The 12,880-nt window shown below is 41.3% G+C and overlaps 1 protein-coding gene across 1 annotated transcript in view; it reads left to right on the plus strand.

Moving 5' to 3' along the window:
* clmpb (CXADR like membrane protein b) overlaps positions 1-9,826 on the plus strand; it is a 71,755-nt gene extending 61,929 nt beyond the window's left edge. The window contains exons 5-7 of the mRNA XM_020649422.3: positions 231-353; positions 917-1,058; positions 4,018-9,826. Of these exons, the coding sequence (XP_020505078.1) occupies positions 231-353; positions 917-1,058; positions 4,018-4,354 (602 nt within the window). The 3' untranslated portion in view covers positions 4,355-9,826. The remainder of the gene's footprint in view (positions 1-230; positions 354-916; positions 1,059-4,017) is intronic.
* Positions 9,827-12,880: the final 3,054 nt, after the last annotated feature.

Below are 12,880 nucleotides of genomic sequence, written 5' to 3' on the forward strand. Positions count from 1 at the left end.
TCGCTCTCTCAGATTCCTGCTACTCTCTTCAAGTCCTCCTCAGCATGCGGGGCCTTCATTCTTAAATAAACACTCCATCAATGTCTCTTGCCCCCCTCATGCTGCTTCCTTCTATTTGTCTCGTGCTACTCAGCTGAAGAATACATTTCAGCTGTCTCTGCTGTCCTGCAAATGACAGATGTGCACATTTTATACATTAAACAGACAAGATAATGTGTTTAATTCTTCAGATCTCAAGAACCCAGAGATTGTGACCCTGAGGAATCTCACCATGGACAGCTCGGGTGTCTACAGGTGCACGGCGAGCAACGACGTGGGAGAGGAAAACTGCACCATTGAGGTCACGATGCAGCGTGAGTTTTCGGGAGAGAGGGACGGTTGAGTCAACCTCCGGGGCGTTCACCTCGCACCAAACTGCCACACTGATTGATTGTTATTGTTTCAAACTGCAGCTGGAAATAGTTTCATTCCCGTCACCTGCCTCCCCCGCCCCCGCCCTTATACGCACACACATCCTCACCTCTCCTCACCTCACATTCTCCCCACAGTGCTCCCAACACTGCGGGGGCTGCACTAACCTAAAATGGTAGCTACTGGCCACCACCTATGCTTCAACAGTTATGTTTCACTGTCACACTAATACATTTCCTGAGAGGCCCAGGACGGTTGGGGTCATATCATGTGTAGAAAAAATGACACATCTGGTAGCTCAGCAGAACCAGGTTGACAGCCCTGGTGTGAAATTGAATTTAGGCGCCGTGGCAACAAACGCAGGGAGTGTTGAAATATCTCCACTAACTGAGAAGGGACCATCAGTATTTGTGAATTAAACATTAGGAATAAAACTGAGAATTACATGTGACACTTAAGTGACTTTATCTCTCGTCACTCATCGCTTCCTCTTTCTCTTTCACAGATGCGAGGGATGTAGGTATGGTAGCGGGAGCGGTAGTGGGAATATCCCTCGGCGTCCTCATTGTCATATTAATCATCTGGCTCGTCTTCCGAAAGAAAGAGAAGAAGAAGTACGAGGAGGAGGAGACTCCAAATGAGATCAGGTTTGCTCATCCTCTTGTCTCCTTGGACTGTTTTACAATTTTTCTATTACACCAGACAAAATTAATTTCTGAATGTGTGTGAGATTGTGAGTAAAGGTAGCCATGTGCTTTTTTCTCTGCATATTTTCATGTCTGTATCTTCATCTTTGCTATGCTTCGACTACACCTTTAATGAGTTCAAACCTTAAATTGTTTTTGAACTTCAGGTGCAAAATGTATGTTGTATTTTATAATTACATTCGTTTCAAATGTGTGACGTCTGCTTTAATGACGGTAAAAAGCCACTTAGATTTCTTTATTTGAAAAATCTGAGGTGAAAAATGTACAGCAATCGTTTCTAAATGATTAAAGCAATATCTTATGCAAAAACAAAAAGTATGCACGATATGACTAAAGGGGAGTGGGTGGGAGACAATACAGATTTAGCCTACTAAGCTGTAAACTGTAGGAGATCTAGATTAGTGCACCTACACAGCACCCGTACTTCTCCCCTGATCTCAGGCTTGGTATGCAATATGATACTTATACAGAACTCAAAGTTGTTGGGAGAGAATCTAAAACTACATTTATAAAAGAGAGTACATGTTAGAATTAAATATTCAAGGTACCGGTAAAAGTGACTTTTGTAAATCAAACCCAATATTAATCTAATTAGCCACCGAGGGGTGAATTGCAACATGTTCCAGAACCATATCCTTTAAGGAGCAATAAACCAATGTCGAATGAATTTCTTAGTAAGGATGGTCTTGATCCCTTTATTGCCAGTTCATGAGTCAGGATTCCAATAATCCACATAAATGTATCACTGATCAAAATGATATAAAGCAAAAAACTGATATCCCAACACTCTAATTTTCAGACACGGTCAAAAACAGTTTGTGTTCATTCAAACACCTGAAAGCAAGTACCTGTAAACCAAGGCTCCACACAGTGGTGTTTGTTAGTATTTCATGCATATAAATCATCACACAGTTTTATCTAAGGTCTCAGTAATGTAATCTTTGTAATAAATACAAAACTCATTTAGGCTCCAGTTATATACTGTATATATATATATATATATATATATATATATATATATATATATATATATATTTAGAAATACAAAAGTTGACCCTTTTTAACACATGTACTCTGAAAATTTCTAGTAAATTTCAGGATAGGCACTTCCTGAAATATTCCAGAGTTGCCTGTTACACATATGCACCTCACTGCAGGAGACCTTTCAAGTCAGATGGGAGATACACCAAGACAAATTCCTTGTATGTGTAAATGTACTCGGCAATAAAAAAAACGATTCTGATCGTGACGAAAGGGCCTCAGGATGCAAGAAATTAGGTAAAAAGGACAAGGCGGAAATGGCAATGGATTTGACGCTATGCGACAGCTTTGCCTTTATAACGGTGTGAAGTGTAATTGGACCTATTCACAGTATCAATGAAAGAGTGAAGAGTGTGAAGGAACATACTGGCGAACAGAAAATAGTATGGAGCAGCTTCATTCTGAGCACAAAGATCAAATTCACCCACTCTCTCCAGGTGGATTTAATTGAAGAATACCTGCTGGGTTCGCACAACCTTGACTTCACGCTGAGATTTTAAACTCGGGGTGAAAAAATGGTCGGTTTTGCAATCATACATGTAGCCCAAGAAATGTTGTGTATGTATGAAAACACCACTGGAGAAATGGCTGTAGACAAAGACGTTTGCTTCAACATGGGTAAGCAGTAGTGCAGATCTTAGCTCACACAGTTCTGCATGAGCTGTGTGTGTGTGAGCATCAGTTTCACCAAAAGTGTTTTTAAAACAGTCAAAGTTGGAAAGTCAAATTCTTACTAACATAGCAACATCCTCTGTGTGCTTGGATGTGTTAGCAATCCACCTGCCTATGTGTGTGTTACTAAAAAAACAAAAAACAGAAAAAAGTTCATTGATTGTCTTTTCACACTTCCCTTGTTATTTTTGGGGGTGTCTGCATGTGTGTGTGGCATCAGAGCTGAGGGATCACACGTATGCATTGGTGGACCCTGTGGACAGCCAATGACACTTGTAAAGGTTGCATCATTGTTTTTCTTGCGACAGAGTGGGTGTAGGTGCATATTTACGGTTGTAACATTGAATAATGCAATATGGTTGAGGGACAGCTTCGGCTGAATAATGTAGATGTGGTGAAGTGTTTTCTGTTTTTATACCGTGTTCAGAGTCGGGAGTCTTTTCCCTCTAATGTGCTCAAGCAGACCCAAGCAGCTTTGGTGACGCATTTCTCCTCGGTCTTGGTTAAGAACCAAACTCACTGCTGCTTTTTTTTTTATTATTTTTTTTTACCAGAAGTTTTAGGGCTTTCTCTGATCGTTCTGAGAAGTAACTGCTGCAGAGCAAAGATGAGAAGCTTCTCTATCTGACCTCCTGTAAATATCAAAAGCCCACACACCCCATGGTGACCAGGGGACAATGATTTATAATAACTGCAAAGATCCTCTGCAGTTTCAATACTGTCCAAGTTACAATAACAGCATAAATTATCTAAGATCAGTGATTAACGCTGCTGTCGATTTTCACACATTTTCCCCATGCAGTTTCTATTCTTCTGCGCTATTTTGATTTCATCCTACTTATTGAACAACATTATTCAGGAAAGTTTTCATTGTGTTCTCAGCAAAGAAACTTTGTTTTCCTCCAACAATTGTATTGGAGAAAATAGTGGTTTCAGCAGATATCATTACTCCATGCAAATGTGTTTCACAAAACTCAAGGGCTTGTGGTATTTAATGAGCTATACAAGGTACCCACATAAAACTAGTCCCATGTTGTGGATAGGGACCGAAAACATTTGTAGGGAATAAGGCTGTGCTTTTTTAAGGTTTTCTGTGTCTGTGTATACATTTGTGTAAGTGCGGGTTCCTCTTGGATATAAACTATTATTGTTTTCTGTGTTTGTGTGTGTTTGTTTCTAACCACAGGGAAGATGCCGAGGCCCCCAAGGCCAAGCTAGTGAAGCCCAACTCCCTGTCTTCATCCCGCTCTGGCAGCTCACGCTCCGGGGCCTCCTCCACCCAGTCCATGGTGCACAACAGCGCCCAGCGCGGCCATCGCCCCCGCCCACCTGCCGTGGCAGCTCTCAAGGAAAACGGACAGCCTCCGGGTTTCCCCCAGTCCCCACCAGCCTACACCACAGTTGTGCCCTCCAAGACCCCCGAGCCCCCCACCACTCCCAAATACAACTCCAGGAACATGTCTGGGCCCACACCTCCAACCCTCATGGTCCCCGCCCAGACCAAGGCCTTTCAGACTGTGTAGGACTGAAAGCTAGCCCCTTCCTGCAGCCATTGTGAGACTCCCACTCCCAGCCCAAGCCCCCCGATCCCCCATCCCAAAGACTGAGACTCTTCCATAAACAAAGAAATGCAACTAGTTAAAGGATGTAATTAAAAGAATCAATACTGTAAGTCCAAAAGTACTTTAAATGAATGCATACTTAAAAAGGGAAAAATAAAGACTTGCTTGCCCCCCTACTGAATTACATAAACCAACAAAACAAAAGAAGAAAGCGAGACCTGAGATGCAACAATGTTTTTTGTCTCATAGCTAAAGGCAGAACTTGTTTTTCGGAGTTCCTGCTTTCGGCTTTGGAAGACACAGGGAAACACTGTGTGCAGTGAAGTTGAAGGAGCCCCCCCCCTAGTAGAGTTTTTATTTATTTATCAAATCAAACGGATAGACACACGCTGTGGAGGGAAAGAGGTGAAAAAGGTAAACAGGAAAAGGCTGGATGATAAAAAAAAAAAGGATCCAAAACTCTGAGCCAAGTTCCAATGGAGTTTCACGTGGCTGTTGAGATTTGGTTGTCGACAAATAAAACATGGATACAAGCAATGCGAGGAGTAAAGTGCCAGAGTGTGAGACATTTGCTGATTTTTATTTTCAGAGATGAGCAGGTGGGGGGGGGGAGGTGATGGGTTATTATCCAATACATGTCACCCTTCACCTCGGAGTTGCTGCTTTCTGGAACCACAAAACTCCCTTTGCCTTCCATGGGCTGGGCCGATCGTGCCCGTCCATGTGCACAAACTACAGTGCTCGGCGCATGCATCATCTGCCTCAGGTGGCTACACAAGCAGCTCATCGGTTTTACCAATCAGCAGGGGAAACACGAGGATGTAGCAGTGACAGTGGAGTCAAAACCAATGGAGTTGTCTATACCCCCTCTCTCTCACACCCTGTCTACATCCATGGACATCCTTTTTCTGGTACTGAATATCTTCCCTGAATAATTGAATAGTATGTATTAGGCCTATAGCAAGTCATACTTTAAATATAGGTAATAAGCATCTATTAGACCAGCTGGACTTAAATTGACTTTTGTTCTGTTTTTGTTCTCCTGTGTCTCTTCTCTCTGAAAAGGTTGTAAAAGGGTGACAGACAGCTATATGTCGATGCATCCGTATTTAGAAGTGCCACCGATCCCTAGGATGGGTTATTATTATTGTTGCTTTTTTTAAAAAAAACTCTTTTTTGTTTACCTGCTACACTTCAGAACTGAAACCAAAATCTGTCACCATGAATGTGTGATGTACAAAGATGGTAGATTCCATTATTCCCAGCACCCTGTAAGTTACCGAATCAATATTCCTGCTGAGGCACAAAAGGATTGACCTTAAAGTTTAATTTCACAAGTACGATTACCTGAATGAAAGGAGCGAGTAGTATGATTCTAGAGGTGTTGATTCTATAGGGTGTGTATGGTACCATTGTCAGTACTCTCCCTGGATCCATAACAATGCAGTGGCATTCTATTGCTGTCTCGCTGAATTACCGGGTCCTGCTTGGTTATTGGTCAATCTGTGCTATACTAGCCAAACCCCCCATTTGTCATATCCTGAGACAGGACCAGTGCAGTTTGATTGAAAGTATGAAAAAAAAAAGGGGCAAGTAGCCTATAAAGTGTGCCTTTGCAATCCCTCTTCCCTTTGATGGTTTTTTCTTTGTCCTTATCATCAGCACACCAGTGGTTAAGTCTCTGTTCACATCCAGCTTTGAGGGTCAACAGTAGCAACTGCTGAGAGACACAACGTCACAAACTTGCCCTAGAAACAACATGTAGCCAAGGGAGCATCAGGCAGAGTGAATTATCCATGGTGAGAAAGCAATCCTTTGCCATCGGACAATGTACTGTACATTCTGTAATCAGTCTTGTTTTATATTGTACATACAGATAGATATACGCACATGATGTCATTTAATTTAATAAACAAGGGTATGTGAGAGGAAATATATCCCTAACAGAAGAGTTACTTTAAATTCCAAAATGAAGTTTAAACCTTGTGCTTTTTGTGAACATGTTGTGAGTACATGTGAAGCCCCCTTTCTCTGATATTAAACTTGCGCTCTCTCGAGAAGAAGAAACAAGATACCTGCCCAAGTCCCGGCAGGATCCTCATGAGATGCTGCATTGATTTTATTGACTCCTTGAGAGAAAAACATCTTTGGATTTTATCGACCTATGTGACCTTTACAGAGCACCTAGTTTCAAACATCTCCCCAGAAACACAGGTGGCAGGTTAACGACCAAATTTCCATTTGACTTGCTAAGTATTTGTAAACCCCTTTATGGAGAGCAAATTCCAAAACAGAGGTGTAACGAAGCGCCACCATTATTACTTCTTTGTACATTAATAATGAGTCCGCAATGGAGTAATATTGGTGTCCCAGTCTGTGAATTCACAGTGCCTTAGGGTGTTGCAGAAGCACAGCGTGTAGAGAAACAGGGGAGCTCCACATACACACTCTAACATGCACACACACACACATCCCGTTTCTCCCATGTAACACCTCTGTTACTACCCCCAAAGAGGTAAAGTGTTGGGATCACTTTGTCCCCCAGTTACTCCTCTGTGACATTCACAGTGAAGGCGAGATGTCACAGGGAGGTACAGTATGTATCGCGCCCTGAACATTCAGTTTGAATAGGGCTGTAGTCAACACATCAGCAATATTTTGGAGAGTGTTCAAATTTAGTCGGGGAAAGCAAACAGCTCAAATTTCCACTCCAGCACTAGCTACAGTTAGATACATGGCAAATTGCCATCCATTTTTATGAGCATGTTTATACCATCAAAAGAAAAAAAAGCTGTTTTAATTTTAATGACTTCATAGTCTTAACTCTCCGATGAATTTAACCATTTAATTTCACCACTGACTCTAAGAAGAGCTCACCATTATAGGTCAAACACTAAAATACTGTGGCATGGAATGAATCTTGCTTCTCTTTTTGATAGTATTGGCGCCTTCACAATGTTTCACTTAACAATCAACATTTTCCATAAGTACCTCTACATTTTTTGCAAAACCAACATCTTGTCTGAAAAGCACATGGTTTGACTTCACAGGCAGGATTACACTTGTGACTTATCTGTTAGGGAAGGGAAGAAAAAAAACCCTTTTATATCAACTAGAGACAGAAGTTCATATTCGAGCAGGGAAGCTACTGTGAGTGTGCGTCTGGGCGTGTGTGCTTGCGTGCATGCATGCATGTTTGTGAATGTGTGTGAGTGTGTATGTGTGGGTGTGTGCATGTAAATTCAGTATAAGCCCTTGGGCCACACCCACACATTCTCATGTTAGCCATTCAATGAGGGAGAAAGGATCCAGTCAGGCAAACAACCTCAATCCAAATTGATATGACTGCAGATTGGCAGTGTTTATTTTACTTTTCACTGACGTATATGCTTATTGCACTCGGCTTTACAGACAGCAGTCATGTTTTTGCTTGTGGGGGTGGTGTCGAGAGACAAAGCACGTCCATAATTCATAACAATTGTCAGCTCTGGAGGCCACTTGTAAGCTCCCTCCCTGCTCTTGCTGTCTCTTTAACATGGAATGCGCTCGGCCCCGGGAGTACTGATGGCATCTCAAGGCACACACACACACACACACACACACACACACACACACACACACACACACACACACACACACACACACACACACAATGAAAAACAGGTACAAGTTGTATATACACAAACAAAAACAGGTACACATGGCACATTCAGGTACACACGGAAACGCAGGTTTGTGCTTCATGCACAGTCACAGTTACACATTATGTACATGCAGTTTGCACAAACAAAAGCCCAAACAGCTTATCGTTAAGTTATTTCTTCTCCTTGAGAATCAGTTGGATGGATCGAATGTCTGGAGGTATTTCCACTGACTGATGGAACCAGGGTTCTAAATGCAGCACCAAAAGGGACAGTGTACATCACCCAGGGAATATGTGCACACACACACACACACACACACACACACACACACACACACACACACACACACACACACACACACACACACACACACACACACAATATACAGTCAAAAACAGCTTTTGTAGCAAGAAACACACACACAAACAAACACACATGCATGCAATCACATGTGCACTCAGAAAGAGAGACACTGCTATGCATTTGAACAATTTGTATGGCATATGCTTCAACCATTTTTTTTCCAAGGGAATCTTTGAGTGTCCTACTGGGAATCAGGAGAGCTATAACAGGATTGATATTGAGCCAGGGCCGTAGGCTCTTGCCATTGAAATTCTCTCCACCATGTAGCAGTGGAGGTGGAGGATGGGATGCAAGTCTTCCAGCTGTTAAATTCCTCCAAGCTTTTTTTGATTTACTTTCCAAAGCAACTGCAAGTCTCAGGTGGCAGATTCCCCAGTTTTATGAGCCCTCATGTTGAATCTCTCCTCTCGTATGTGTGCCGCTCCGTGGGCCTGACAAACTTTCGCTCTTTTCCAACAAGTGGATTTCACAGATCCTTTGTCAGTTCTTCAGCGAGTGGAGGAGTGAGAGGCTTAAGACATCTCGGAGTGTTAGCAGCACATGTCATTCTTTGAAACAGTATCCATCAGCACTATATATTGTCTTATTATCAACACTCAAAGGTGCAGTTAACATGAAACCAGTCATGGTTATCCTGCATAATATGATAGGAATATGAATCTCATGTAGCCACAATGTTTTATGTTCTGTTGAGCGGTTTTATTTCTAAATAAAGCTGTGGAGCAGGGCAGAGTGATGCTCAGATTTTTGTGGTTAGGCCTTGTGTGTCAGTATAGGGGAATGTGATGTATTGTTACTTTTAAGAGAGGAGATGGACGGAGCTGCTGTCGACCTCGAGAAGGAAAGCAAAGGGACCTGCATGTCAAAGGAGATTGAGCAGATGACCGGGAATGCTTTGCTTTGATGTAACATAACTGTATCCAGCTAAAAATAGTAAAAAAAAAAAAAAAAAAATTGAAAGTAATAAAAAGACATTTGAAAAAAAAGTATAAAATCTGCAATTGTAAATATATTCACAGAAATTTTATGAAGCTTTAATTTAGTCTTTTTTATTTTTATGTTGACTTTATCATCTACGTACTTTGCACTTTTTTGTGTGCTGTGCTCATCACCGGCCTGAGTGGGATCTGTGTGGTTGGCCGTTTTCTCTTGACTGCATTGTTTCGATGTCAGGGGGGAGACAAGCTCAGCTCGGCAGTACTAAAGGCGAAATGTAAGACACTTTTTGTTTTCTTAACTCTCATCAGTTTTTCTGCTGTGGCTTCTCTTTGGTTTTGTAAAACAGTACAGATTCTTTTTTGTTTGTTTGTTTAATCGTTTGATGAAAACAATCCATGTAAATATCACAAGTAAAAAAATGTATATTTTTACGACTTCTGAGTTATTACTCTTTCATTTGCAAATAAAATATTCAATGACAACTTAATTTTTGTTTTGGCATTTTGATTTAAATTTTGGAAAAGCATAAAACAAGACAACATGTCGGTGAAATGGGTGTGTCATGTAGCCTACATACTAAACCTCTGCAAAGTTTTTTTTAAACACAAGATACACATCTGTTGGCGTAGGTTTCCTGCTGCTCTGAACCAATTCAGAGAACGTGACAACTTGATGTCAGGTTCTGCCGACGTATGACCCCCAATCCCCACATACTGCATGAGTGCCGCAGTCTATCAGCGTCGCGGTTTTGCTCCGTCGGATGGCGCGCGCACTGCCCCACTGGATCTCTTTCTGGAACATGAGCGCAACGGATCGCAGCTATGATCAGCTGTACTGAAATAAAGAGAAAAACGTGCAAACAACATGTTGCTTCCTGGGGATGATTTGTTGTTTTGTTTCGATGTAATGTTGAGAAAGTGTTGAAAAATACGATCATGAGTCCATATATTGTGTTGTATTTAGAAATTGACCGGATGCTCTGTGTGTTTCCTTGTCTGACTTCCTGTTCAGGTTGTCATATTCTGTCCAGCTTGACGCGTGCCTGCAGCGTACTGCGTCGAAAATAGACTTGAAGCGTATTTGAAACGGAGCAGAGCGTAGTGACACTTATAGCACGCTCTGTAGACGGACCGCGTGGAAACACAATGATTGGCAAGAGTGGCAGCGAAATATGATTGAAAACTAACCACGCGGAAGCTAACTCAAATTTACCTTCTGCAAACATAGCTGGCCAATCGGTGGAAAGTGGGCATGTGGGGAGGGGTGGCCTTAAAGAGACAGCAGCTGAAATTGACCTTTTCAGGCAGAGGCTGAAATGACTTTTTTTACTGACGCCAGTGTAAGATAACTAAGGAGGTTTTTGAGCTCTCAACGCTACTCAATAGGTGTCCCAGACTAATGGTGAAGGTGAGTATAATAGATCTCCTTTAAATACTTGTACTTTTTATTTTTTGACCAACCTTCCTTTGCAGCGTGGTTAAGAATGCATCATCGTCAGTTCCAGGCTGTAATGTAGTGTACTTACACATTCACAAAATCACAAAATCAGTCAACATGAGTTAGCTGATGGAAGTGACATTTCACAGTTGCCAAACAGAATTACATTGTTGACCTACTTGTCAAAGTAATTTAAACCCGAAGGCAATATAGGGGAAAACACAGATATTATCGAAGCATAGAATATTTAGATTGGAATATTTAAATATTTTAGGTTGGTGCTGCTATGATGACAAGTCATCCTTATGTGGAATAGACATAGGAGAAGGGGTTTCCAAACTACTCTGTTGGATTACTAAGTGATGAAAATGCATTGATTACACATGACTATAACTGCAATGAAATGGGTTTACCATTTCCGGCAGGTTACAAAGCCCAGGAAGTTGGATTGCCCTAGGAAATAAATTGATAATTTGACTTAATGTGGCGAGTTTGGTCAGTATCTCTGCTGATGTTAAGTCCACCACTTTGGTCAGGATTACATATTTTAACACTAGTTGGATTTCCATTAAGATTTCTTAAGACTTTATTATTATGTATTAATCTTTATGAGCTTTATGATGTCCTGGGTTTGACTGTAGCTCCACCAAAAGTCTTTTTTTTTTTTTGACTTTAAATTATCCTGAAATATTGCAACACTGATGAGATGCATTTGCACATCAAATTTGTTCAGACATGACTCCCAGGTAATTACTCCTGCTGTCTTTGGCATTACACTTACTTACTGACATTTGTGCCTTTGAGGGAAATGTCTCAAAAACCATTGAATTGGTTGCCATAAAATGACATATCATTCATCCCCCTCAGGATTAATTGTAAAAACTATGATGATCCCTAGACTTCTCCTCTTGAACAAAAGGTCAACATTTAAATGTGTAGTATTACATCAAGACACAAGGAACAACTGGGAAAATCATCACCCTGTGCTGCACTTAGTGTTTAGCAAATGTAAGCATTAATCAACTAATTAGATGTCCTGCTGTGCCTGCTTAACGTCATGATAGCACTGTCATACTCGCAATGGCAGTGGGTAAATTGTCAACTGCAATTAGCACAACTGTTTTCATTAGCACAATTAATTTTTTTATGTTCATTTAAAACCAATAAAAAGACATAAAAAAATGTGAATTTTCTGGATAAATGCTCACTGTGTGTTTTATTGGAATAAATGGAGCATTCTGTGATTTATGTACATCATTCTGTGATTCTGTGATCTGTATCAATGGCTTAATAATACAACAAGTGGTTTGGGCCTTTAAGGTATACTATTATTGAGGTACCATATTGCAGATATTTTTAAAATCCCAGAAGGATCTGTGTTCTGAGATCCAAATTGGCTGAGGATGCAGTAAAGGGAAGTCGGCTCCTTCTTCTCATTCCTCTTCAACCGTCTCTTTTGATCCCCAGCCTTTTCATGTGACACTCAAGCCTTTGGCAACAAGGTCAGTGGTATCTATTGCCCTGTCAGGTACCTATTGACTGACACGCATCTCTCCCCTCTGAAAAGTTCACCTCATGTTGACAATCTATTGAACTGCCAAGATGGAACGTCTGTGTCGACCCTGGTTAAAGAGACAGAGAGGGACTTTATCTCAACTTCAAGAATGCACACAAACGATATGACAAGAAGTCGCCGAAGTGGGTTGAACAAGTGGAAAAGAGTGCTCTGAATTAATGCACATGAAAGAGCCATGGGGGATGATACAATTGCCAGTGTATTCTCTCTGACATCTGTTTGTTGAGGAGTTTGCTGCAGACTGCGGGTTAATTTACATATTTTCAAAAACACAGCACCCATATTAAGCAAGAGGAGAATTTTCAAGGCTGCAGACCACATTTCTCCACTCTCCATTCCACGCCTCTATGCCCACTGTTCCACATGATTAGCCATGTGTGATGATGGCTCCGTCATAAATCCATCTCAACTGGCATGTCCACACCCACACATGCACACTGACTTATCAATGCATGCATATGTTGCGTTGACATCGTTTGGTTTTGACATGGAGCGTTAGAAAACTCCAGATGGGGACATCACATGTTC

The sequence above is a fragment of the Labrus bergylta genome, chromosome 11, assembly GCF_963930695.1.
Source record: "Labrus bergylta chromosome 11, fLabBer1.1, whole genome shotgun sequence".
NCBI classification, from domain to species: domain Eukaryota; kingdom Metazoa; phylum Chordata; class Actinopteri; order Labriformes; family Labridae; genus Labrus; species Labrus bergylta.